Below are 27,367 nucleotides of genomic sequence, written 5' to 3'. Positions count from 1 at the left end.
CCAAGGCCCTGGGCTGTAAGCTCCCAGTGATAAAATCACATCAATCCCCAGCCTGGGGGAAGGGCTGGCAAACACTCTGTCCTGCCATCGGCCCCGCTGCAACCCATCCCACCTGCTCTCGTCACACCCATGTTAACCAATTAACTAATGAACTCACAGTCCCTTTCCCAGCACTGGTGGGTTAGGGTGATCATCCCCTTCTTACAGATGGGGAAACTGAGGCAGTGACCAACACTGTCACAGCCAGGGACAGAACCCAGCAGTCCTGACTCCAGTTGCCTGCTCTAACCATTAGAGAACTCTGCCTCCTTCTCCACTTGGCTTTTGAGCCTTTCTTCCCGGTCCAGGAAAGGAGGATATCCCAGCCGGCAGGGCTCTAGCCTCAATCCCCTTCTCCACCACAGACTTCCCAGGTGACCTTGGGCAAGTTACTTAGGGCACATTTACGTCTGGAGCTGGAGGCGGGACCCCCTGCTCGGGCAGACACACCCACACTAGCTCTGATCACGGCAGACGTGTCATGGCAGCCGCACAAGCAGCGAGAGGGGCTGGCCGCCCTGCGTGCGATCCCAGCTGAGACCCCCAGATACCCGTTCGGTACCAACACGCAGCACTGCTCAGGGACTCGGCTCTAGGTTTTCACGTCCACGCCATGCTGGGGGCCTGGGGCACAGAACACTGGGGCCCTGGAGAGCACCAGGCGTCCCACACACAGAGAATCCGCGGCCCTGGGGACCCCGGGCTCTCTAGCAGCGTGCGGGGGCTGGCTGGGTGGGGGCCAGGCGGGGGCAACGGTACCTTGTTCTTCTCAGAGTGGTCCGCGATGGTCTTCAGGTGCCCCACCAGGAACTTGAGCGTCTCGTAGTATTGCCCCGGCAGGTCCCGGATCTGGTGGGGGCGCAGAAGCAGCGTGAATGCCTGGCCAGCCACAGAGACGGACGGGGACCTTCCCTCCCCATCCCAGCCTCACTCCTTCCCCGCTAGGACCCTCCTCATCCCGGATCGGCCCCTCCATTCTTCCTCTGCCCCCCACTGCACACACCTCCACTTTTCCAGGCCAGAAGAGGGAGCAAGACAGGGGGCTCTGCCCCCACCCCCAGCCTCAGGACAGGGCTGGGATCCCCTCACACACTGGGCAGGCCAAGCCTACCAGACAGACTGGAAAGGGAGGGAGAGTCGTTCCTGGGACGGGGCTGACACCTGCTCCCTGCCCACGGGCCGGAGCCTTGGGGGCTCGGAGGGAGACCCCTGCTTGAGGGCTGTGGCCAGGGGACCTGCGGAGGGTTCCCCACGCCCCCGAGGGACCCACAGCCTCGAGGGAAGGGCCCCATACCAGTTTCCGCAACGTCTTCATCCTCTCGCTAGCATCTTCTATCCGGTTGGCTTCGATGAAGTCGTTGTACTTATCTGAAAGCCAGACAGCAGAGAGAGGCCAGGTTCAATGGCCCTGCCAAGCACGGCCCTGGTGGAGTGCACCGGGGCAGTGCCCGCTGGACCGGGGCCGGGGGTGAAGCCCTGCTAGAGACGCCACCGAGGGGCAGAGAAGAGAGGAGCCATCAGGCCAGGATGCAGGCGGCATTCGGCTGGGGCACGGGGGGGAGGAAGGACGTGGGGCAGCGAGGGGGCTCTGGATGACAGTACCCGGAAGGCTCTGAACAGACAGATTGAGCGTGGTGCTCAGGGAGTGCTGGCAGCAGAGGGCACATGGGTAATGCAGAGACAGCGGGTGAAGTGGGGCAGTCTATAGCTAGGGGACTCTGGGGGATGCTGCGTGGCCACGGGATTCCCAGGGCAGATCACCAGGCAGCGAGCAGAGCAGTGTGCCAATGAAGGGGTCACATGTCCAGTAGGGAGGTGGGGTGAGAGGAGGGGCTCCAAGTGGGGTTTAGTCACATCAGCGCAGCAAGAGAGAGAGAGCTCTCTCCAGCTGTGTGTGCACAAGTGTGTGTGTGGATCTGTGTGTGTGTGTGTCCCCTCCAGCTGTGTGTGTGTGTGTGTGTGTGTGTGTGTGTGTGTGTGTGTGTGTGTGTGTGTGTTCTCCGGCTGTATGTGTGTGTGCACAAGTGTGTGTGTGTGTGTGACATCTGGATCTGTGTGCGTGTCTTCCGGCTGTGTGTGCGCGCGTGTCCCCTCCGGCTGTGCATGCGTCTCAGAGAGAGATTGAGAATGAATCATAGGACAGGAAGGGCCCTCGAGAGGTCATCTAGTCCAGTCCCCTGCACTCATGACAGGACTAAGTATTATCTAGACAGGTGTTTGTCTAACCTGACAGGTGTTTGTCCAACCTTCTCTTAAAAATCTCCAATGATGGAGATTCCACAACCTCCCCAGGCAATTTAGTCCAGTGCTTAACCACCCTGACAGGAAGTTTTTCCTTTCCTAATGTCCAACTGAAATCTCCCTTGCTGCAATTTAAGCCCATTGCTTCTTGTCCTGTCCTCAGAGGTTAAGAAGAACAATTCTTCTCCCTCCTCCTTGTAACAACCTTTTAGGTACTTGAAAACTGTTACACGTTCCCTCTCAGTCTTCTCTTTTCCAGATTAAACAAACGCAATTTTTTCAATCTTTCCTCATAGGTCATGTTTTCTAGACCTTTAATCATTTTTGTTGCTGTTTTCTGGACTTTCTCCAATTTGTCCACATCTTTCCTGAAATGTGGCACCCAGAACTGGACACAATACTCCAGTTGAGGCCTAATCAGCGCGGAGTAGAGCGGAAGAATTACTTCTCGTGTTTTGCTTACAACACTCCTGCTAATATAGCCCAGAATTATGTTTGCTTTTTTTTTTGCAACAGCATTACACCGTTGACTCATATTTATTTAGCTTGTGATCCACTATGACCCCCAGATCCCTTTCCGCTGTCCTCCTTCCTAGGCAGTCATTTCCCATTCTGTATGAGTGCAACTGATTGTTCCTTCCTAAGTGGAGTACTTTGCATTTGTCCTTATTGAATTTAATCATAGCTCTGGCTGTGCATGCGTGTGTGTGTGTGTGTCCTCCAGCTGTGTGTGTGTGTGCATGTGTGAGACCAGTGGATCTGTGCGGGCGCGTGTGTCGTCTGCCTGTGTGTGCTGGGGGGTAGGGCTATACCCCAGACTCACCGTCTGTGAACAGGGGCTCCGGGAGCTTCCGGAAGAAGGATTTCAACAGACTGCTGATGACGTTCAGGTCCTGCCATCTCTGTGTGGGGAGAGGAGGCGGTGTTAGGGGGAGGCTGCCTGGGGTGGGAAGGCCGAGAGCGGGCAGGCCAGTGGGGTGCCCAGTCACTGCTAGGGGGAACCTCAGAGCCAGGCCTGGGACAGCCACAGGGGTCTCACCGCTGGCATCAAGCTAACCAGCCCCTCTGCCACATTGGGCGAGAGCAGCTTCTAGCAATGCCCGCCCAGGAGAGGGCGCCAGGGAGGCTCCTGGTCACCTCCAGGACAGCAGGAACCAGGGGCCAAGGGCCGCCTGCAGTGAGGAGTGTAACTCTTCTGGCCGCGCCAGCCCCGCGGGATGCGGAGCGGGCGAGCCGGGCGTAAGTGGCCCCGGCACTCATCAGCGGGCGCGCCCCACAAGTGTCGCCGCCCCCCTTGGAAAAGGAGCTAACAGGAAGATGCGAGGCAAAGCGTGTCCCTGCCCCACACACCCCACCCTGGGTTAATTCCCATTCCTGCCCGCCAGGGCGCTCGGCAGATGAAAGCTGCTCTGTGCGTGCTGGGTGTTATTACAGGGCAGAGTCACCGGGACTAGCCGGCCAGGCCACTAGGGGGCGGTGCTGCTCGGCACAATGTAACAGCTGGCAGCTGCAGCCTGCTGGTTTGTGGCACTGGCATGGGGGGCTGGGGCCACGCCAGGCTCTCGCCCAGGGGCTGCTCTGCCCACAGGCAAACCTGGCAGCCTCGGGCAGCCGGGTCAGTGGAGCTGACCCCGCTCGCCAGGTCACAAAGCTGCTCCCTCAGGTTTGGCCTGCCCTCCCCTCCGTCCTGACGGACGGGCAGCCGGGCCAAGCCTGAGCGACTGGCCCCTGTACTTTCCCTCCCCAGTTCTGGGGGCGGCACACGGGAGTTTTGCCGAGGGAGGCACCTCGTCCTGCAGGTTGATCTCGGTGCTTCCCTTGTTGAGCTGCTCCTGCAGGCTGGACACCACGGCGTTGTTCCCGGGCACGCGGTAGATGCCCATGTACTCCAGCCCCTTGTCCTCCACCACCTTGCAGCAGGCCTCCACGATCAGCGGGACGTTCTGCGGGGAACAGACATGGCCTGAAGGAGCTGAGACCACAGGAAGGATCCCTCTTCAGTGTGTGCGCGAGAGGGGGGTCAGCGATGGGCACAGCTGGAATGGCAGCTGCCAGATGTTAAGGAGATGGGGGATCAGCAATGGGCACAGCTGGAGTGGCAGCTGCCATATGTTAAGGGGTGGGGGGGATCAGAGATGGGCACAGCTGGAGTGGCAGCTGCCAGATGTTAAGGAGGTGGGGGGGATCAGAGAGGGCACAGCTGGAGTGGCAGCTGCCAGATGTTAAGGAGGTGGGGGGGATCAGAGAGGGCACAGCTGGAGTGGCAGCTGCCAGATGTTAAGGAGGTGGGGGGGATCAGAGAGGGCACAGCTGGAGTGGCAGCTGCCAGATGTTAAGGAGGTGGGGGGATCAGAGAGGGCACAGCTGGAGTGACAGCTGCCAGATGTTAAGGAGGTGGGGAGGATCAGAGGGGGCACAGCTGGAGTGGCAGCTGCCAGATGTTAAGGAGGTGGGGGGGATCAGAGGGGGCACAGCTGGAGTGGCAGCTGCCAGATGTTAAGGAGATGTGGGGATCAGAGGGGGCACAGCTGGAGTGACAGCTGCCAGATGTTAAGGAGGTGGGGGGATCAGAGGGGGCACAGCTGGAGTGGCAGCTGCCAGATGTTAAGGAGATGTGGGGATCAGAGGGGGCACAGCTGGAGTGACAGCTGCCAGATGTTAAGGGGTGGGGGGGATCAGAGATGGGCACAGCTGGAGTGGCAGCTGCCAGATGTTAAGGAGGTGGGGGGATCAGAGAGGGCACAGCTGGAGTGGCAGCTGCCAGATGTTAAGGAGGTGGGGGGATCAGAGAGGGCACAGCTGGAGTGGCAGCTGCCAGATGTTAAGGGGTGGGGAGGATCAGAGATGGGCACAGCTGGAGTGACAGCTGCCAGATGTTAAGGAGGTGGGGAGGATCAGAGGGGGCACAGCTGGAGTGGCAGCTGCCAGATGTTAAGGAGATGGGGGGGATCAGAGGGGGCACAGCTGGAGTGGCAGCTGCCAGATGTTAAGGAGGTGGGGGGATCAGAGAGGGCACAGCTGGAGTGGCAGCTGCCAGATGTTAAGGAGGTGGGGGGATCAGAGGGGGCACAGCTGGAGTGGCAGCTGCCAGATGTTAAGGAGGTGGGGGGGATCAGAGGGGGCACAGCTGGAGTGACAGCTGCCAGATGTTAAGGAGGTGGGGGGATCAGAGAGGGCACAGCTGGAGTGGCAGCTGCCAGATGTTAAGGAGGTGGGGGGATCAGAGGGGGCACAGCTGGAGTGGCAGCTGCCAGATGTTAAGGAGGTGGGGGAATCAGAGGGGGCACAGCTGGAGTGGCAGCTGCCAGCCCACCCCCAGGCAAGATGCAGCGAAGGCAGCGGAGCCCCACCTTTCCCTGGCAGTAAAGCCGGGCAAGGAGAGAGGACGGCAGCACGGTTCAGGCCCCAGCTCAGCTGGGCCTCGAGCCCAGACTGGGAGGGGACATAGAGGAGAACAAAAGAACGGCGGGGGGGGGCAGAGCCCCCGCAAAGGGCACAGGGGCTGCCACTGGCTGAGCCCTCCCCACTCAGGGATCCCAGCAACGACAGCCGTCCCCGGGCCCTCCCCTCCTGAATGCCGCAGAGGGACCCTGCTGGTCAGCACGGACCCCCGCTCCCTGCTCAGCCAGCGGGCAGCAGGCAAGGGGGAGGAGTCTATCCCTAGGCCAGGGGTGGACGGTCCCGAGAGCAGCCCCGTGGGCAGAGCAGGGTGGCGCAGCTGGGTAGATGTGCTCAGGGCGGGTGGCGCCGCCGGGCCCTCGTTCCGCCCGGGCGGGGGGCTCAGAGGGGGCAGATGCAGGCTGGGACCTACCTTGTTGGCTGGGGCGGGCTGGCAGTCCTCCAGCCTGACGCCGAAGGCCCGCGGAGCAGATTTCTTGTTCTTTTTCATGATGTTGATGCCCCAAGGGGCTTTCTGGGGGGCACCGTCATCTAGAACCAAACTCCAGGTCAGTGTCTGAAGAGTGAGACCCTGGGGGAATGAAGACCCCCAACCACCCCCACGCCACAGGCAGGTGCACACCCCCCCCCCACCCCCCTCAGCCTTTCAGCCTCTAACACAACCTCACATGCACACCCACCGCCCGTGCTGATCTGGGCTCTTCCAGACAGGTTCTCGCCCCGCAGGAGCCGAGCGCCGGCCGGCCGTGCACTGAACAGACGTCTGCACGTGTGGTGTGCGCTCCCCGAGGGAGGCGTGTGTGTAGCGGAGGGCGTTGGGGGGGGGGGGTAATACAATTCGGCCCATTGCTCTGGGTCTAGGTTGGAGGAGGCCAGTCCCAGCAAGGCGCGAGCACTGGGAGCTGAAAGCGGTGAGGTTTACGACTGTCCTTCGCTCCCGGGGAGCTCTTTGCACCAGCCCCGAGAAAGGGCCGTCTGCCCTGCAGCCGCACTGGTCCCTGCAGCGCGTTGTGCGTGGCCCGAGGAGCAGAGATCTTCGTCCTGGAGCTTCAGATCATCGTGTCGCTCCCCTCGGCCCGGCCATGGGGCACCGGGGAAGCCTTTGGCCGGAGTGCAGGACAAGCGAGATGTGCTCAAGGTAGCCTACAGTGCCGAGAAGACGCGCTGCGGCGTTCTGTGCCGGCGGGCAGCGTTCCCAGGTGCCGACTGCTTCCCGCCCACGTCTATGGCACTGCTGTGACCCAGCCGCAAGGCGACGAAGGCAAGGGAAACTGAGGCCAGGGCTTCGTCCGCCAGGGTGGGCGGAGGTTCTTAGCCAAGTGGAGACGGCAGAACGCGTCGCTCGCGGATGCTGTTATGAGGAATCCGGGAGCACACCTGGACGACGGACCCATCGCCGGTGCGTAGCTTCAACCCACGGAGACGACCGTGTCCGCGAGCTCTTCCAAGCATGGCCCCCTGCCCAGCAGCATCACCTCCTCTTGCTGGGCCCAGATCCCCCGGGTGGTTCTTCGGCCCAGAGCTGATCTCAGCCGAGCACTGGCCACGCTGCGGGCAGCAGGCTGGCCGGACATGCCGGAGAAGCCACATCGTGGATCAACTGCAAATTGCGGGCGCCTGAGTCCGGGTTGTCTGACCTGGTCCCCTAACTGCTGCACGTAGATGTTGATCCACAATCTCACGCACCCCACACATCTCCATCGACCCACAGGGCCCAGACCCCCAACGCAGACACCGCCCGGATGTACGCCCAATGCACCGCGACACACACACAGCCCCGGGCAGCCATGCACGCTGGGTGTACCTTTAGTCACGGCCATGTCCTGCCTTGGGGAGCGGGGGGCGCTCGTCCCCGTCTGCTTCAGGAGCTCGGCCTTGATCCCCAGCCCGCGCGAGCCCTTGGGGGAAGAGTCTGGTTTTGTTCCCGAGGGGCTGCAGAGAGAGCAGATGGGGGGCTCATCCTCTCCTCTTGGCCCCCGGCCTCCTAGCCTCTCACCCCCACCCTCGCACCGAGCACACCCTGGATCACAGCCACCCCTGCACAGAGGGGCAGGCTTTGGTGGCAAAACTGCAGTGCAAGGCATCCTGGGAGTAGCTATGTGAATTAACTCCGCCATTTACCCATAGTGCTTTACACTGCAGTGGGCTCCCCGTTCCTGGGCACACCCAGTGCAGCAAGGACAAGACCCCCCTGCTGCCCAAATGTTACAGAGGCATCCCAGGGCGCCTCCTCCAGCCCTCGCAATGCAGGTTCTCCCGGTTCCTGGCTTGGCCCTCTCTGCCCCACTCACACTGTCAGCTGAGAGATCCCCAGCTAACGGCAGTACGCCCCCCTCCCTAGCAGGTCCTCAGCTCTTCCTGGTCCCTAATGAAAAGTGCCACTAGCTGAACCCAACTCGGGTTCAAGTCCATCTAGCTGCACCAGTGTAAACCCCTGGCCAAGGTGCACTCAGACCGGATTCCCCCGCTGCTTAACACGGGTTTGGTTGAATTCGGTAATTTCCTGACACGAAACCGGCTGAAGTGCTGCTCTGGGAGGGACAGCAGCCAGTTATCTAGATCACTCGGTGGAAATTCACTTCTCGGGCCGGGCCGGGCCTGAGCTCAGGCACTTACACGCTGCACCTTTCCACTGAGGGCCCAAAGTGTTTAAGGAGGCAGGTCAGTATCATGAACCTCATTTTACAGGCACAGAATGTTCTGTGACTTGCCCCAGAGAACCCAGGAGTCCTGTCTCTCTAACCAAACATAATCCTCTGGATATTCGCCCCCAATGCAGCCACTCCCCCCCCGGAAGGTTTGCTTGCTAGCTGTCTGTCCATGGTACTTCTCTGGCACCCATCTCCCAGGCAATCAGCCCCTTGGACCGAGAGGCTAAGTGACTTGTCCAAGGCCACACAGGATGTCTGTGGCAGAGCACGGAACTGAACCTAGGTCTTCCACGTCGCAGACTAGCGCGCTAACCACCGGGGAAGGCTCCCCCCCAGCGCGCAGAGCCCTTACCTCACTTTCCGGTAATCATTTAGCTTCTTGTTGATAAGCGCTTGGCTTGCAAACCCAGGGTCCTGCAGCGGCACAAAGACAAGAGGGAGGGGAGAGCATAAGCGTCACGTCTGGCACCAGAGCCCAAGCGAGCACCGTCTCTTCCTTCAGCCAAGCCCCTTCCCAACAAGGCCGCTGGGGCGAGGGGTTCGTGCGGGGGCTGGGGGCTCACTGGCCCTAGCAGGGCAGACTGGAGAATTTTGCTTCTGATTATCCTTCTGATGGGCACAGCCAGGCAGGCAGGACCCAAAGCACCAGGACCGAGTCCCGGAATACAGGCCTGTCTGGGAGCGCTGTACCAGGCACAGGCAGAGAGATCCCCCTTGGTACCGAAACCTCAGCCCAAGGGGCACGACCAGCCCTCCGGGGCCAGGCACACGCTCCCACCCTGCAGTGCCTGGGATGCCCAGCGTAGCAATCCCCTGCACGTGGCACTTGGCTCTCTTCCCTGGCTTGGGAAGGCTCCAGGGGTTCCCAGAGATCAGGCTCCCCAAAGGCGGCTGGTTAGACAGTGGGGCTGATGAGGCTGCGCCCCACGTAACTCTGGGGAAACCAGCATAATTCCCTGGGGGGCATCAGGACCCCCCCCCCGCATCACTCTCCTAGGGCTAGCTCCTGGCTCTCTGGGGTCGCACAGCTCGGCCAGAGCACGGGAGCCGCCTCTCACCACTCCCCATCCTACTGCCTAGAGATCCCCAGCTTCATCACAGCCTCCCCACTGACCCCGCATGGGGGGCTGGGCTGTGGGGCAGGCCTCTGAATCCCAGGAGCTCCACCACTGCTATGCCCTGCCAGTGAGAATACAGAGCTGGCCGACGGCGGGGGAGAGAACTACTACACGTTCCACGCTCCGCAGGATCTTCCAGGAATCCTAAGGAAATTCAGCCCCCGCAGGGCAGCCTGAGCGGGGCACGGATCTAGGGCAACTCCCACCCCTCTAGTGCCCTGAGCTGGGCACAGATCTAGGGCAGCTCCCACCCCTCTAGTGCCCTGAGCTGGGCATGGATCTTAGGGCAACTCCCACCCCTCTAGTGCCCTGAGCGGGGCACGGATCTTAGGGCAGCTCCCACCCCTCTAGTGCCCTGAGCGGGGCACGGATCTAGGGCAGCTCCCACCCCTCTAGTGCCCTGAGCGGGGCACGGATCTAGGGCAGCTCCCACCCCTCTAGTGCCCTGAGCTGGGCACGGATCTAGGGCAGCTCCCACCCCTCTAGTGCCCTGAGCTGGGCACGGATCTAGGGCAGCTCCCACCCCTCTAGTGCCCTGAGCTGGGCACGGATCTAGGGCAGCTCCCACCCCTCTAGTGCCCTGAGCTGGGCACGGATCTAGGGCAGCTCCCACCCCTCTAGTGCCCTGAGCTGGGCACGGATCTAGGGCAGCTCCCACCCCTCTAGTGCCCTGAGCTGGGCACGGATCTAGGGCAGCTCCCACCCCTCTAGTGCCCTGAGCTGGGCACGGATCTAGGGCAGCTCCCGCCCCCAAGCTGTGCTCATTTCTCCACACAATTCAAAGAAACTCCCAGCTAACTTCCTCCAAAAGCCGAAGTGGTGGATTGCGCAGCCCACACCAAACCAGCAGGGGTCTCCCTTCTCCTGCCCTACAGCCCAAACTGCTCCCAGCCTTCCGCCTGGGCCCTGGGGAGGGAAGAGGAGCTCTCCTGGTGCTCTCAGCTGCTCGGAGGGCCCTGCGGGCACGGCGCTAGAAGAGGCGGCCGCATTACATAGCAAGGCCTATATAGAGGGAAGTTCAGGCCTGGAAATTCAGATAATTATCCCTCTGCAGACCAGCAGGGGTCACCATAAGCTAACGAACACACTAGCCAGCTGCTCAGGGGACCAGGGGACGGCCGGGATAGCTTAGTGCCAGGGAATGTGGCTGCTTAGCCAACTGGCTGGCCTGGCCCCTCCATCTCTGGAGTGCAAAGAGGGGGCTGGAGGGCGGTGCTCTCACCCGCACCCCAGGCCCTGTCCCTGTCCTCTGCTGAGCCCTCCTCTCATCAGTCCCTGCAGGATGACAGGCCCCGGGAGAATTGACTTCATACCGAGTAACGAAGGGGGCACAAGCCCTGGATTGGGGGAGAGAGCAGAGGGATGCTGGGAATGGAGATGCACCTGCCACATACAGCGCCCCCTGGACTGTGCCCAGCCAGAGACGATAGCAAACAGCATGAAATGAAGGAGGCTGACCCATTCTCCTCTTTGAGGGAGTGGTGAGGTTCCAGTGGACTACAATTCCCAGCATGCAGTAGAGGCCAGTCTCCTTGAGTGGAGAAGCATGGCATGCTGGGACTTGGAGTCCCAGTGCACCAAGATGGCATGCTGGGACTTGAAGTCCCTATAAGCTGGTCCTCCATCCAGAAAAGGGCAACTGCGGGCCAGCTCCACTGGCCACGCTTGGACCAGCCCTGCCCTGGAAGGAGCAGCAGAAGGCAAACAGCTGGAGAGAACCAAAGCGGTTAGTGCCGGGGCGTCTGCGGAGAGCCAGGGGCCTGGAGGGAGCCAGGAGCCCCATGCTGGCTCTCACCTCGCCCTCGGCCTTGCTGTTCTCCCTGACGACTTTGATCCAGGCCAGCATGTCGTCCCGATCCTCTGCCTGAAAGAGATATTCACAGAAGTCAGCGGTCGTCAGCCGGAAGACGTGCTTCCTCTTGGTCTCGCTGTAGGAAATGTCCACCAGGCACGCTCGGATGCTGATCGGCTGCTCCTCCTCACCTTGGGGCGGCGCGTAGGTCACGGCCTCCCGCCTGTCCTTGCACAGGTAAAGGGAGTGTGCGCGGAGAACGGCGAAGACGCGCTTCCACTGCCGGATGCCCCCGCCAACTTTCTGCAGAGGGAGAGGATGGGCAATGAGCGCTGGCCGGGAGAGAGCCGGTCTCCTCCTTGGCTAGCCCCCTGGGTACGGCTGCCCACCTCGATTTGGGGCAGCGCCACCTGGCATTGACATGAGCACCCGTTCAAGGCGCTGCCACACAGCCGAGACACAGAGAAAGCTTAGGCCTGGTGCAGAGCCAGTTGGCTAAGCCCACGGCAACGTGACCTGGGCGTGCACACCCAGCTGAGATGCAGGGACTCAGGGCAAAGCCCCCAGCCTCAATCCAGGCCCAGAGCCTCAGCCCAGGAAATGCCACCCAGCCTTGACCCCGACACAGACCAGGGGCACTGCTGGCAAAACTCGACCAGAGCAGCTCACGCCCCGTCTGTGCAGACGGCAGATCCCCACAGAGCCGAGACACTGAAAACGTGTAGCCCCCCTTTTCCAGCGGGTTCCTTCCAGCTCTGACCCATGGATTTCACCCGGGGGCCCAGAGAGAAGGACCCCCGCTGCCTTCTGGTAGTAATCACCCCATTGTAATCACAGCAAAGTCCACCCGGGGCTGACAGCAGGGGATCCTGCAGGGCTCCAACAGGGAATGCTGACCCGGGACCTTTGATTGTAACGAGGGAAATCATGTTCCCCAATCAGAGGGTCAAACCCACCCCCACTGACCTGGAACTGCCCTATGACCCCATGACCCCTGCCCCTCCGAGGCATGATCTACTCCCAGTGTTTCGCTCTCAATCCACTCACACCAACCCCCTGCCCTGGGAAGTGAACTCCTCTTGGGTGGGGAAAGGGGAAGGCCTCCATTCAAACCCCTTCACCTACGGGATGCTCCCAAGCCCTGCTCCCGTCCCCTACTCCAGCCTCGCCCCCGGGAGACCCCGCAGAGCTGCTTGTCTGGCAGCCGCTGACGTCTGCCTCAGAAGGGCCAGGATTCCCCGTGCCCTGGGGGATGCTCGGAGATAGCGGGATGGCCCCACCCTCCATTGGGTCTCCCCCGGGGCACCCACCCGCCCCGTCCCAGCTCTACTCTCTCTCATCCGACCCACCACCACAGCCCTTGGAGTGTGTGTGGACCTGGCCAGGTGCGATTGCTGCACAGTGCAGATGTCTGGGGTCTGCCGCCCGCAGGGTGCTGGCATTGGCATGACTGGCAGGGGTGGAAGTGCAGCCACTGGAAACCGCTGCCTTCCTTGCACTGGCCAACCCCCTCCCTTCCCCCACTCCTCCAGATACCCTCACCTCCTGGCCAGGCCAAATGCCCCTTGCCAGAAGAATGGGGCTCCCTGCCCAGGCTTGAGGGAAGGCCCCTGATTGGCTAGAGTTCCTGCACGTACCATCAATGGAATCTGATTGGCCAGAGATCCCTGCGTACGCCCAAGAACAAGCCCGTGTCTGGGGCATCATTTGTGGGTATGAGACTTCCTCCACCCAGTTAAATTCCAGCGGCTGTTCTCCTTCTCCCACTCCTGGGCTAGCACATGGGCCGGCAGGGTGCTTGGCAGAAGGGAGACCCTCCTTGGACCCCCTGGAAGGCAGGACTCCTGGGTTCTATTCCTTGCTGTGTGAGAGGGTGTGACCTAGTGGTTAGAGCAGGAGCTACTGCGAGGCAGGACTCCTGGGTTCTATTCTCAGTTCTGCTGCTGTCTCCCTGTGGGACGCTAGCCAATCGCTTCACCATTCGGTGCCTCAGTTTCCAGTAACAATACCAGCCTTAACAAGGGTGTTCGGAGGCTCGGTTCATTCATGTTTGTTAAGTGCTTTGAGATCTTCAGGCGGAGAAGGGGATCACATGACACATCACATAAACGTCTCCAAAGAGAGGTTCTTCTCCTCCATACAAGCATGCCCAGCACTTCCCCCCTGGCCTGGGCTTCCTGTGCAGTAAACACGTACCTTCCCCTTTTTGGTGAGGATCTGTTTGTAGTGGAGCCAGCCCTCTTTCCTCACGTCACTGAAAGTCACGTCCAAGAGGTCGGAGGTCGAGTGCCTCTTTGATCTCGTGTCTTCAGACATTCCGAGGCTGTCCAGAGACTGCAGGGGGAGAGGCAAACGGAGAGATGGGTGTACGGCCCTCCCGGGTACCGCACTCACGCCTAGCATCCGGAGGCAGGCAGGCACGCATGGCGCTTGGGGAGGCACCTCTCCAGATCTGGCGCGCTACCCCCTCATTCACACCATGGGGCATTACAGGCAGTGGCTTCCCATTGGGGAGAGGAGAGCCAGGCCTCCCAGCTCGATCAGGCCCGGCACCGTGATGACTATACAAACACCAGGCAACTCTCAGGTTTTGTCTCCACCAGGATTTCAGCCGCCGCAATGCAAATCCCTCGTGTAGACAGAGTTTCCACGGGGGTGGCAAAACTGACTCGCTCTGGCTTGAAGTCAGGCTGGCGCTGATGCAAATCATGCTGCACCGGTGTCAGTTGCGTCTACATGAGGGGTTTAAACCAATGAGCCAAACCTGGGGGCTGAAATCCCAGGCGAGATAAGGCCGTGCAGCTCCCACTGATGCAACCGTGAGCCTGTGGGGCAGCAGGTGCCCCACTGCCCTACACCTCTAAGGCCTCAGAGCGGGCGTCAATGTCCAAGCGGAATCGACATGCACCGGAGCGAAGGGCTCTGCAGAGTGCAGGGAAATGGTCCAGCCTGCGTCCCTGAGCGTTAGAGGAGGCAGAACCCACCAGGCCAAACTCTCTGCTGGCGGAAGCAGGGAGAGCTCCCCTGACGCCAGTGCTGTTTGGCCCGTTTTACGCCAGCCCGTCCAGTTGATCCCGGGCGTCACCTGCCTTAAGCTGATCAGTGCAAATTGTTGTTCACTGATTCCTCTGGGCCGTGCGGGGGCGATGCGCAAACCTGCCGTTTCCCACTGGAGGCACCGGGTGCAAGAAGCTGGGCTGTACTGTGGTAGCCGGAGGCCGTCCGAGCCTCAGGAGGGACTCGGGATAGCACAGGGGCGGGCGGGGAAGAAACACCCAGCCGTCTCAAGCAGAACAGCCACCCAATATGAGGCTGTGGCTCCCCTCACGCAAACCAGGCCCCTGGTGGGTGGCATCCACACGGCCGGGGGAGCATGGTACCGGCGCGGCCTTGGTGGGCACCATTACAGCAGCAGGCAGAACCCCCGCCCCCTTCTTCCCTGCGAACACCTACCCCGTCCGTGAAGAAACTCCTCAGCATTCGCAGACTTGGCACCCGGTTTGGCGTCCTCCTGCAAGGAAAGCAGCCGCCCGTGAGCCCGAGGCGTTCCCGAGCACCCGGGCGTCTCAGGGACAGTCCCCACTGGCTCCAGCCCCTTCTCGGGGCTGCAGGAGTCACTGGCTCCTTGCTCCGGCCTGGGGCTCAGGAGACCTGGGTTCGAGTTCTGGCTCTGATGGAGGACAGGGGCAATTGGGCTCCACCGATGCAAACCACACTCGTGTGTGAGCTGGGCGTTAATCCCCCGCGAGGGCAGCAGCAAACGGAGGGGGTGGTTTGCATCGGTCACACACCGTGCTTTGACTGAGGACGGGCAGCATGGCCGAGCGAAAGGAACACGGGTACGTGGTCCCAAGTGCTAATCCCAGCTCTGCTACTTACTCACTGCAGGGCCTTGGCGGAGTCACTTAGGGCCTGATTTTCAGAAGTGCCCTCTCACATCTCTCAGGCCATGAATGCAAAGGCTGGCTTAGGGCTTGTCTGCGTGGGGAGGCTACCGTGAAATCAGCTAGGGGGTGAACTGAGCAAGGCCACCGCTATACCCCACCAGCTCCTCTAGGGACAAGCCTCAGGCCAGGCAGTGAACAACAATAAACTTTGGAAAGTTAGTTGTGAAACAGCACAAAGGATTCTGGGGTATGGAGTACCGTGGAGCACTCCTGCTCTCTCACAAACACAGTATCTAGCCGCACGTCTTTGGTGGCTCAGACCAGCTCTGTGACCCACCCCCTGCCCTCATGGGTCACACTCCCGGCCCGTCAAATCCAAGACTGGCCAACAGTTGCACTTCAGGAGGCACTGAACTCTCTGATCCTATAATGCACAGCAGCTGGAGATCACACCCTGACGTGTGCAGCTGTGGGGCCAGGTCGGGACCACCCCGAGAAGGGAAGAAGCCGTTGTTTGGCTGGCATGCAATGGGATGGGGAAGGGGTCACCCCTACCTTAGGATCTTCCCCTCGTCACGAAATGTGTTCAGACCATCGTCACACGACTTGGAGCGCTCCGTTGTTATGGCCAGGAGGTAGGAGGATCGGCGGCTGGCTTTGATGCTGCCTGAAAGGGAAAGGAGAGAGAAAGGGGCAATCAGTAAACACAAGAAGAGCCAGTTCACAAGGCAGTCGGTGCTTTACCAGTCTCGGGAATGGATTAGCTAGTCACGGTAGTAAGGACTGGGGATCAGGACTCCTGGGTTCTAGTCCCATTTCTGGGAGGAAACATGCCTAATGGTTAGAGCTCGGGGATTGGCAGTCAGGGCTCAGGGGTCCCGGCTCTGCCATGGTTTTGCTGTATGACTTCAAGCAAGTCATTTAACCTCTCTGTGCATCAGCTCCTCCGTCTGTAATATGTGCGAGCAAGCCAGGAATGCGGGGAGACAACGTACGCCATGTCCCAGCATGCAGCGGGACCCCAGCAGGGCCCATAGCTTTGCGCCTGTCCTGCTTTGTGGTTCAGGCCGATGGTTAGTAATGAGCCGAGCTGGGATGGGGAGAGCGCACCAGGGCCAACGACGCTGGGCGTGGGAAAGATCCTCAGCTCTGGTGCCTGGAGAGGAGCTGGCCACAGAGTGCTGAACCGGAGCCGGCGCAGCCTGGCCCTCCTGCAGCTCGGTCCATGAACGCGCTCAGGGCCTGAGCTTCCTCTCACTCACACAGGCGTCAATGCGGAGTCACTCCAGATGGAGCCGCACTGGTTTGACGCTCAGGGCCTGACTCCGTTCTCCCACTGAAGCTGGCTGATCGTTGTTTAGGGAAGCCCCCCCCCGGTTCCAGTCTCCTGCTGGGAGGGGGGCAGTCGGGATGCAGGGGCAGGAACCCGGGGGTGGTGGCGCGCGAGGGGACAGATGATCTGCAGACATGCAGCGGGCTCCTCCAGGGAGCGATTTACTGGAGCCCTGAAAATTCCCCTCGTGGCTGGCACACACTCACTCCCTGCTGCTTGATTTATGTAGCCCATTTCCCCCCATCAGGCCAAGGGGTCCCCTTGGGGCAAGGCCCTTTCCTCCCCTCAGCGGGGCCCAGCTCCCCTCAGCGGGGCCAGGATCATCCCCTACAGCAGATTGTCAGGTGCTTTGCATACACCTCATTTCCCGGGACATAAGCGATGGGAATCCCACCCCCTTCCCTGGAGAGGCTGCACCACGGCCCAGCAGGACCCGGAGGGCTTCCCCCCATGTTCACCCTGCGTTTCCCTTCCCGAGTTTCCTCCGCCGACTCCTCACGACGTCCCCGCTCTGGAAGTTGGGGCCGTTCCCTACTTCTCGCTCGTTCTGCACGCTGGCTCCTGGCTGCTCCAGGCACAGGCCGCTCTCCGCCCTGGAGCACTGCCTGGGACCTGGTCAGCGGCTGCCCCCCGAGGGGGTCCCTGCCCCAGCGGGAGGGGCGGGTACTTACTGCAGTCCTGGGAGTAATGGCGACTGATGGCGAAGGTGAAGGTGGGTGAGGAAGGGCTGCCGGTGATGGCGGGGGCAGAGTTCACGGCGCTGGAGACGACGGAGGAGGCAGGGATGTGCTTTGCCTTCAGGTCGATGCTGGGGCTCGTCGGCTCGTCTGGAAGAGTGGGGCGCACCGTGAACCAATGGAACCGCGGGGGGACCGAAGAGAGCAGCTAGCCAGCCAGAGACCCACGCGGGAAAGGCTGGGGTCTCCCGCCCAGCGCCTCCCACCGGGAGACCCTCCCCCAGCCCTACGGCACCAGTCCCCGGAGCGCCTCCTGCTGCGAGGCTGGGATCTCCGCAGCCTGTGCTCCGCCAGCGGCCCCTGCAGCGAGCAGCCCAGGACCAGAGCGCCAGGGAACCCCTGGCTTCCAGACCCTCTGCCAGGGCCCTTTCCCGTGGGGGCAGTGCCAGTGCCCGGTGCAGGCTCGGCAGCAGGCACCCAAAAGGCCGTCCCCAGCCCCCTTTACCCCTCCCAGGGAGGAACAGCCCAGCGGGTCAAGAAAGTCAGTGAGCAGCCCCCACCCCTCCAAACCCCGGTCATCCCCCATGGCCGCCGGTGCCAGAGAAACCAGCCCTGCCCTCCATCTCCTAGGAGCCCTGAGAGCTGCAGGCCAGGGGAGCGCTCGCTGGGGCGGAGGCAGAGCCCAGGCGGCACGTCCGTGCCGGGGGGGCACCGATATCCCGTCACGGAGGTGCCGGCAGGGCTTGATGCCATGTTCTAGGTACACACAGCTGCTCTTCGCTGGAGCGGGGCAGGGGGATGGGGACTAGCGGGAGGGGTTGCATGTGGAATGAGGAGGGGGGAGAGGGCCCTGCCTCGATGCACCTGCTCCGCTGCCAACAAGGCGGCTGTGTGCGCCGGGGCAGCCCCGTGCCGCCGCTTCCCCCAGGCAAGGTGGCCAGGGGAACAAAGGCGGGGCGGGCCGGGCGCATGAACAATAGCCAGGCTTGTGAGGAATGCGTGGAGAACAACGGTCCCCCAGTGCCAGGCTGGGCACGTCGCGGGCAGCAGAGTAAGGCTTCCATTGTGCCATGGTCTCTCCCGGGTACGAGAAGATGGCATGTGCCAGGGAGAAAGGCCACGACGGGGCCCAGCGAGCGGAAAGAGGCTACAGGGCCTGAGCTGCCCATCCACGGGGTCTCACTGGGAACCCCAGGCAGGTTTCATCTCAGGCCCCCCCAGGAAAGCCTGGGGACGAAGCGGCTGCAGGGCAGGCAGAGGAGAATCGACCCCTTTCCCCGGGGCCTGTGCTCAGGAGAGACCAGCTGCTGGGGTGGCATGGAGACCTCAGTCACCCCGCGAGCAGCTGGGCCTGCCCAGCTCAGGAGACACGCCAAGGCGGCAGGTTCCCCAGAGTCTCTACCTCCCCCCGTCCTGAAACCCCCGAGCGGCCGTGTCTGGTCTGGCTGCAGCTGGACCAGCGTCGGGGAAACGGCACGGTCAGCAGCAGGGAAAGGGGGTACCAGGCATGTCGGAGCCCCCTTACTGTGACCTCCCAGGGGGCAGCAAGGGACCAGGCAGCCACCGCTGCCATGGGGGATGGTGCCTCCCCAGGGAGCCCAGCAGCCCCGTCCCCCAGGGCTGGTGGCCCCAAAGTCAGGCCGCGGAGCTGGTCTCTGGTCCTCTCCCTTCTCTTGGTGCCTGTTGGCTGGGGGAGTTCCCGGGCATTGAGCGCATGGGACACCGGCAGGCCTTGTCAAGACTTTCTGCCAAGCCCGGGCTGGAGAGACGTACTCCTGGGAAGCCGGGCCTGCCCTGGCGAGCCGGAGGCCAGCGCTGGGCGGGCGGGGACGGCTGCAGCCACCTCGCTAACCACATCCCTGCCCTGTCCAGGGGGGTGGAGATCCTGTGACCAGCCCCCTCCCGGTGCAGCGCAGAGGAATCGGATGGCACAGGAGACCAGAATCAGGAGACGAAGCCTTTGGCCTCTGGTTAGCTAGTCTGAATCTAGCACAGCCAGACAGCGAGGCTCAGCCCAGGTCGGCGGCACCCAGAGAGGCAGGACTCTCCATGTTGGGGGAATGGCATGTTCAGGGCAGTGCCCACCCCCCTGCCTCTCTGGCAGCCAGCTGATGGCATTCAGCCTCAGGGGTTGCCAGGCAGGCACCTTTCGCCGACAGCAAATAAGGCCAGACCCTACCAAGCCCCTGCAAGCAGCTCCGCCTGCAGGGCGCTGGGGAGAGGGGCGCTCGCGGGTGTGCCGAGTCCAACAGCGTGTGGAAGGGGCAATAGGACAATCAGAGGCCATCTTGATGGGCTGTTCGGCCGTCCGAGGCCGGCGCCCAGCTTTAAGGCAGGTTAGGGGACGGTCCCCGGCCTCCCCGCTGCGCACAGGGACAACAGCAGTCACGGGATCCCAGCGGCCAGGCCCCTTCCGCCACTGGACGGATTGGGGACCCCTTCTCCCTACCCCAAGCTGGAGGCTTCCTCCCCACGCCCCCCTGGGCTTCGCTGCCTGCAAGGACAAGCTCTGCTTTGGGCCTGACCTGACTGTCTGGATGACCACAGTGGGCTACCAAGAGACCAGGGCAATGGCCCACCCGGCCCCTTGCCACCCTTCTTCACCCCCTTCTTTCCACCCCGATGTCTCTGGCCCTTTGCTTTCCTGATCTCCGGGACCACCTAGCACATCCATGGTGCATTGGCAAGAAGAGACCCGTGGCTGCCTGCTACTCCCCCAGCTGCTGCCGTGAATGTGCGTCTCCAAACCAGACACACTCGTCCAAGCAGGCGGCTGCACCTGGCTTCACTGTGACCGTTTGCACCTGCCCAGCCTACAGTCGGATCTGCCTGTGCACCAGCTGCTGTCTTGGCTGATGCCCCAGGGATCGAACCAGGGACCTTTGGGGCGAAAGGCAGGACGGGCTACAGCCTGAGCTAAAGAGCCAGGACTCTGTCGGTGGGCCTTTAACAGGCCTGTACCCTCTGCGGATCAGACCCAGTGGGGACACGTCATTACCAGCAGGTGACGCCTTCTCCGCAGCGTCCATTACCCTGCAACCGCAGCTGCGTCCCGCCCCGGGGGGATCCCTGGCAAGGCGAGATGCTCCCTGGCTCGATACGCAGCTGTGAGACCCCCACAAACACACCCCAGCGCCTGGCGTTCCCAAACACTGGCCCCTCACCTATAAATGGAATGGATGCCAGGGAATCCTCTGGCACTGCCAATGGTGCCACCCGCCGGGCGGGCCGCTCCGCCGCTGGCTTGTCCCCTTTGCAGCTCAGCGGCGGGTCACAAATGTCCGTTTCCTTCATGTGGTCGGGGAAGATGAAGTTCATCTGCCTGGCGGGGGCTGGCGCCTTGCGGCCCGTGGGGGGCTTTTGCCTGAGGACCACCTCCTCTTTCCTCTCCTCCGCCTCGGGCCGAGGCAGAGGTGGCTGGAGAGACCTGGCGCCGCTGTCTTGGCTGGGGGTTCTTTGGTCCTTGGGAATCTCGGGCCCACTGCCCGGCGGGGGCTCCGGGCCAGGGGGGGCGGCAACTGGCAGTGACGGGGACCTGTCCGGGTAAGGTGCTGGTTGGGTTCCTTGCCTTTGCGATATATTGAACACTGGAAGGCCACCAAAGATAGGGTCCCTGAAGGAGAGTGCGTGGAGTAGGCCAGTCCTGCGCTGGAAGGAGGGGCTGTAGCTCCTATACCCAATGTACCCCGAGTCGTCGACGCTCTGCAGGTTGGGCTGGGAAGGGTGTTTCTGCACGTGGGCGGGGGGAGGCTCTCTAGAGGAGCAGGAGGGGGCGTACGAACTTGGCTGGCTAGGCTGAGCTCGGGCAACTTGCCCGGGGTCCGGCCTATAGAACTTCTCCGGCAGCCATGTGCACTTGTCCAAGCGGGCCGAGACCAGGGCGCTCTGCTCCAGCGCCTCCATGGAGCGCCCGTACCTCCCCAGGGAGTTGTCGGACCGGGCCCGGTAGCCCCAGCTGTCGTGGCTGGGCTGGAGCAAGGTGTCTTGCGAGGCACTGTGGGGCCAGCCTCTGGAGGCCGGGGTGTCTCCCAGGCGGTCCTGAGAGACGCTGCGGTACCGGGGCGGCATGGCGTACCTCCGCTCTTCCGAGGCGCTCCGGCGTGGCACCTGGCTGGACAGCCAGTTGGAGAGCGCCTGCTGGCACTCCAGCCGGCTGATGGCCTTGGGGCCGCCCAGATACTCCCAGGAGGGACGGCCCGGGCCGCCAGGCCCCATGCTAACATCCCGGCCTTCCTTGAAACCGCAGTGAGTCCGATGGTCTGGGAGGTGCCTGGGGACCCCGTAGCAGGCCTGGCTGGCCATGGAGGAAGCAGTCGGGACGCCGTACCTCTCTGGCAAGGAAGAAGCAAGGGGACCTGCGAAGCTGGTGTTGGAGACGCGTGAGAAGGAGCCGGGGGCTGGGACTGGCCTTGCGACGGGCATCCCGGGCCTCGGCTGGGTCATTCCATACTGGATCTCCTCTGTGCGGTGGGCCGGGCTGGAATGGGTGCTGCCGATCTCCCAAGCGGCGTCGCTTCTGGCCTCGTTCCACGTGCTGGGCATGGAGCTGCTGAGTGCCGCGCTGTTCAAGGGGGAAGATGGGCCTGAAGGAGCAGGCCGGTAGGATCTGCCGTCCGCCTGCTGTCCCTGCAAAGGCTCGGCTACCATCGCCTCCCGGCTGGGAGCCCTGGACTGGAACGGGTAGGTCTTCCGAGGGTAACAGACGGGAGGTGGCTCCGGGATGCTCTGGGCTCCCCCGGAGTAGGGTTCATTGCCCTTCAAGTAGGCATCCTGAGAATAGGCCTGGAAAGAAGAGAGAGGAGAGGAGTCAGGGGCGGCCGGCGGCCTGGCACCACCAGGCATCCTCCCAACGCCCGTCCCAGGCCCGCCACCCCATCAACACGGCCCGGGTTCCTGGGAGCCGACCAATAAACTCGATGGGATGGGATGGGGGTAACACCAGGACAGTGGCACAACTGAGCCCACACGGGACAACCAGGGCTGGCTCCAAGTTTTTTGCGGCCCCAAGCAAAAACATTTTCCTGCGCCCCCGCCCGACCTTACCCCAACTCCGCCCCTTCCCCGCCCCATTCCAACCCCTTCCCCAAATCCTCGGCCCCGCCTCCTCCCCCGGGCATGCCGCATTTCCCCTCCTACTCCTCCTTCCCAGGCAAGCCTGGGAGGGCAGGGGGAGAAGCGGAACGGCGGTGCGCTCGAGGGAGGAGGCGGAGGTGAGCTTGGGGGGGAGCTGTTCCTCTGCCCCCCCCCCCAGTTACTTCGTGCGGCCCTCCCCGCTCCCCCGCAGCTCACCTCCGCTCAGGGCCAGCTCCCGGCTTTTTTTTTTTGCTTGGGGCGCAAAAAGGAGCCGGAGTGCCACCCCTTGGAAAGTGCCGCCCCAAGCACATGCTTGGAGCGCTGGTGCCTAGAGCCGGCCCTGGGGACAAGTGAACCAGGACAGGACGAAACCTGAGCCCCATGGCGCTGTCATTCAAAACAAGGACACCACTGATACACCCAGGCTGTGTGAGTGACAGCTAAGAGGCACTCAGCTCTGGGATCTCCCAGGCCCGCCATGCTTGACTCAGATGATCACAGGGTACAAAAGGGGCAGAGACCAAGCACCAGCCTCCCGCGACTGTGAGGCACTTGAGCTTATGAACCAACTGGGATGGGCACCTTCAGCGGGGCCCTTCAGCGATAAAGACTCAGGCAGACGACTGAAGTGAGGCCACCAGTGGTGTGGGCCAAACACCAAGCTGCGTGATGACTGCGGCGCCACCCGCTGGGGCACGTCCCTCCGGCAGGACAGATCTCATCCCCCTTCTAGGGCAGGGCTGACAACGCGCATTGGCAGCAGAACCAGGCGCTGCGGGAAGGAGTGGGGCGTGCCATCACGGCACCAGGGTGGGTGGGGGGCAAATGCCCACTTAGGGCCTGATCTGCAGGGCATGCCAAGCGTGCCCAAGTCCAGCCTAAGTCCACTGGGGCCGCGGCCAGGTGATTTCGAGGGGCTCGTTGTGAGACCCCAGAAAGGGAGCTGATTTTCAGGGGCTGGAGCTTAGCGCATGGTGAAAATCCGGGTCTCTAAAGTTGGGCCTCTCAGAACTGCTGCCCCTGAAATCACCAGTGACCATCTCAGCCCAGAGCCTCGATCAGCCTGGGAAAGGGCTGCCCAAAATCCTCCCCTGCCATGCAGACGTCAAACATTTCCAGACGCGCTTTCTGCTGGGATGGAAAGTGACTAACACGCTCCGGTCGCTGCCAGCCACATTGCTCTCCACTGCTCATGCTCACGGCTATGCTGGCTTCACATGATCTCCGGTTCCCTCTCCTTAAAATACTCCATGACGCACTGAGCTGGACGGAGCGCCAGGGTTTTCCTTCTCATCTTTCGCAGGCATTTCTGAACTAACACGCCCAGCTGCAGGCCTGCACCTCTTTACAAAACTGCCTTCTACAGAGTTTGCATCGCAGAGGAAGCGCTACCCAGTGGTTAAGACAAGGGACTGGGCGTCCGGACACGGGGGTCCTCAGCCCAGCCCTGCAACTGACGCATTGCCTACATTTGGGCAAGTCACTTCCCTTCTCCGGACCTCAGTTTCCTCACCTGCAAAATGGGGATAAACCTGCCCACCTCTGGGAAAAGCCCCGAGACTCTCCAGCACAAGGCACTAGATAACGGCACTAAGTATTATTGTAACCTGCACCAGCTGTGGCTCTGACGAGGCAACCCCAATAGACCACCCCAAAATATCATCAAGGGCATGTCCTGAGTACAACCTCGCGCCAACCTTTACTGTCCGCCCCACGTCACAGATGGGGCGCGCAAGGAAGGGAGAAGGGCTGCCCCAGAGGGAGGCAGGGTAAGAATTCTGGGACAACGAACCTCGGCACAAGGGGAAAGCGCGTCAGCGCAGGGCGTTTTCTCTGCGCAGCGAACGCCTGTGAGGTCCAAGAACGCTCTCCACGCCAAATGCCAGGCATAACTGCTGGCCCTCCCTTGGCTAATATAAACCCAGAGCCCAGCAGCCAGAACTCCCCTGCCCCGGATAAATCCACCCTGCAGGGCGAGGAAGAAGAAAAAGACCCACGTGTGAGAGATGCCAATCCTGGCTTACTGGCAGGCGCCCACGTCCCATGGTGATGGGCACAGTGTAAGCACTTGCGCAGGACACACACAGAGGACACCCTGCCGGACACCGCACCGCGATGCTTCCCAGCAGGCCGTCAACTGAGACCAGACGGGAGGATCGGGGACACAAGGGAAACGTGGGGCATTGCCTATGTAGACACCCTGCTGGATACCACGCTGGGAAGCTGCGGGCTGGAGTACCCGGGACCCAGGCTGCTGCAGGCTGGTCCAGCGGGACACGCCAAAGTGCCAACCAATGGCCTGGACAAGAAGAGGTCCCCTGCTAAGCAGAGAGACCCGGAGAACTTGGTGAGCACAGCTGGGCCTGCAGGCTGAGGCAGGGTTTGGTGTGGTGCTGTCTAGCCTGGCCCCTGGCTCCCAGCCAGGATCGGTCATGCAACATCTATCCCAGGGAAGCTGGTTTTAACCCCCTGCACCAGCTGGGGCATTTCTGAGGCATGATTTAATGTGTCTGGTGTTCTAACCCCTGGCCCTGAGGTTGGTTCCCAGAGTGAAAGGGTTAACGACTAAGTGACGATAAGAGACACACTGCAGCCTCTTTCCTCCAGACGCCCAAGCGGATCGCAGGCAGGCAGGGCAGGGCTTCACCTGGAATGCAGCTGCCTCTGGGGTGGAAGGCAGCAGCCTGTCAACACCACACAGCAAAGCCACAAGAATAATCCTGGAGCAAAAGTGATGCTATGCAATGGAAACCGCATGGCGGATTTAAGGAGGCCAAGTGCAGTCAGAGCTGGAGAGCGCCACGATCATGGCCAGGGAAGGCAAGTGTTTGCAATGAAGTTACCACACTGAACGCTTGCTGTTCATGGCACTCCCGGGCACAGAGCGCTGCCCGCACAGGCCCCCGAGTGGCCACGGCTCCCCAGCCACCGGGGGGAAGCAGCTCCAGCCACCCCACTGCATTGTCCCCCAAGGACCCGACCCCTGGAATCTGCTCCGATTCTGACACCCCAAGAACCAGAGAGAGGGGAGGGAAACAGCCCCTCCCCTCCCCTCCCAAAGCTTCCTCTCCCTGGACGCGTGCTGGGGCCCGAACCCCAGGGTCCTTCCTGTCTCGTCACTCCGTCCTTGAGAGGCCAATGGAGGGAGCAGGGCCCCTGGCTGCTCTCAGCCCCCCGCTGCCCTGGAATCCTGCTCTCGGGACGGCTGCATTTCTGGGCAATGACAAACCAGCTCTTTCTGATCCAAAAAAGGAGCGGAGCGGTGGGGAGCTCCGACACACTCGCTTAAAGGGGCTGCCGGAGCCCTGGGCTTCCTTCCCAAACTGTTCCAGCTACTGAAGGACCCCCCCCCCCTCCCCCTCTTTAACCTGCTCAAGCTACAGCCAGAGAGTTAAACGCTCGCCTTTACGAGTAGCCGGCTCCGCTTTGGGAGGTTTCCTCTGCACTGGAATAAAGGGAGCCCCCCGCCGGCGTTTCTCTCTACAGACGCCGTTTCTTATTCTAGGCTTGTACAGCGCCTGGCACAATGGGGCCCTGTTCTCGGTGGGCTCCGGCACTACCGTAATAAACACGTTCAATCCGAATAAGATAGACGATCGAACAATAATATAATACGCACCGACTACCGGGATCCCATGTAACACAGGCATCGGCAGCACAGAGCTCTTTACCGCCCTCAATCCGGCAGCCTTCTCCCTCGGCTGGCCGCTCCCCGGGCACAGCCCTGGCCCAGACTAACATTTCCTTCTCAATTTTTCCTTTTAAGTTGTTTGGGGATTTTGCGACTGGGACGTCCTGAGGCGGGAGGGAGGAGAGCCTCTCCCCCCCCACCCCCAGCTGCAGGGAGCTCCTGGCTGAGGCCTGCCATTGGCCGCCGGAGCCGCACACCGCAGGAATGCCCACGCCCCCAGCCCAGCACCGGGCCAGGGAAACCCACACAAAGGTTCCTTGGAATCCGAGCCGGGAAACAAAGCTGGCCCTTGGCATCCAGCTCCTTTCGCACCTCCTGGGTCTCCTCTGCGGCCCTGCTCCAGGAGGGTCGGCTGCATCACATGCACAGACAGAAAGACAGGCGCAGGCAGGCAGACACCCGAAACTGCACCGCCCTGGTTCAAAAACCAGTCGCTCCAAACACACCCATAGGCCGGTGCCTTGGCCGAGGAGAGCTGGGCCAAATTTATCCCCGGGGTAACTCGAGAGGACGTGCCCTGCCTGATCACAGCCACGGCCCAGCTAGGCTGGGACCCTGAGCCCGCCAGAGGTCAGCCCCAGACGTATCAGAGGAAGGTGCAAAAGGGCTCCAATTCCCTGCTCTGCCATTGACCTGCCGGATGACCTTGGGCATGCCAGGCCCCCACTTGGTGCCTCAGTTTCCCCTCTCACCCTTTGTCTATTTCGACTATAAGCTCTTCGGGGCAGGGACTGTCTCATACTGTGTGTCTGGGCAGCCCCCAGCACAATGGGGCCCTGATCTCTGTTGTCCTGTATATCACAGTAGTGCCAACACAAACCAGGCAATTAGGCACTAACCCCGAACTTGCCCAGGGGAGCTGTTCCTTCCTGACCCCAGTGGTTGCGAAGGCCCTGAAGCTGGAGGGTTTGGAACCCAGGGACTTCCCTGACGGCTCTAGAGTAGCCTGTGATGCTCCGGGGCCCTGGGAGTGGCTCTCATGCAGGCCTTGGGTACGTTTGGGGTTCCCCTTGCTCCGTATGGCCTCAGGGCGGGTGGATCACAAGAGCTCTGCCCTCCCCGCCCCCCAGCGTACTGCTGACACTCAAGCTTCTAAGGGATGGGGACCGAACGGAGGATCTTTCTTGCCCAAGGAGACAAACTCCCCTCACCCCCTAGCCAGCATCCAAGAGTGGGGAAGAGGGGGTGGGTCCTGTGTCAATCACGCCTTGATGACCTGGTGTTGCTTCGCGCCCTGGCAGCAACAGGCTCTGCACGCCAGGCCGTGGAGTCAGTGGGCTCCGATGACTTTGTCCCCCTCCTCCATTCCCTGGGGCACCGCTCCTTTAACACAGCTCAGCCCACCTGCCCGGGGACGGAACTGCAGGCCGCTGGGAGCATCTAGTCCGACCTGCCATGGAAGCCTGCCCAGCGATTCCTACACCCAGCCCGACTACCCGCGGGCGGCACTAGAGCGTGTCTCCCAG

At 61.9% G+C, this 27,367-nt stretch overlaps 1 protein-coding gene across 7 annotated transcripts in view; it reads right to left on the bottom strand.

Moving 5' to 3' along the window:
- The window catches only part of ARHGAP23 (Rho GTPase activating protein 23), a 129,164-nt gene that overhangs the window by 10,972 nt on the left and 90,825 nt on the right, over positions 1 to 27,367 (bottom strand). For all 7 annotated transcript variants that reach the window (XM_054014375.1, XM_054014374.1, XM_054014372.1 and 4 more), the window contains 13 exons: positions 20,302 to 21,919; positions 17,132 to 17,287; positions 15,683 to 15,794; positions 14,694 to 14,751; positions 13,437 to 13,574; positions 11,244 to 11,543; positions 8,683 to 8,744; positions 7,484 to 7,611; positions 6,092 to 6,210; positions 4,068 to 4,223; positions 3,104 to 3,182; positions 1,334 to 1,407; positions 799 to 888 (listed from right to left, as the gene is read on the bottom strand). In XM_054014375.1, coding sequence (XP_053870350.1) covers positions 799 to 888; positions 1,334 to 1,407; positions 3,104 to 3,182; positions 4,068 to 4,223; positions 6,092 to 6,210; positions 7,484 to 7,611; positions 8,683 to 8,744; positions 11,244 to 11,543; positions 13,437 to 13,574; positions 14,694 to 14,751; positions 15,683 to 15,794; positions 17,132 to 17,287; positions 20,302 to 21,919 — 3,090 coding nt within the window. The remainder of the gene's footprint in view (positions 1 to 798; positions 889 to 1,333; positions 1,408 to 3,103; positions 3,183 to 4,067; positions 4,224 to 6,091; positions 6,211 to 7,483; positions 7,612 to 8,682; positions 8,745 to 11,243; positions 11,544 to 13,436; positions 13,575 to 14,693; positions 14,752 to 15,682; positions 15,795 to 17,131; positions 17,288 to 20,301; positions 21,920 to 27,367) is intronic.

Source organism: Malaclemys terrapin, chromosome 25 (genome assembly GCF_027887155.1).
Source record: "Malaclemys terrapin pileata isolate rMalTer1 chromosome 25, rMalTer1.hap1, whole genome shotgun sequence".
NCBI lineage: Eukaryota > Metazoa > Chordata > Testudines > Emydidae > Malaclemys > Malaclemys terrapin.
This window is presented reverse-complemented; position numbering and strand designations above follow the sequence as displayed.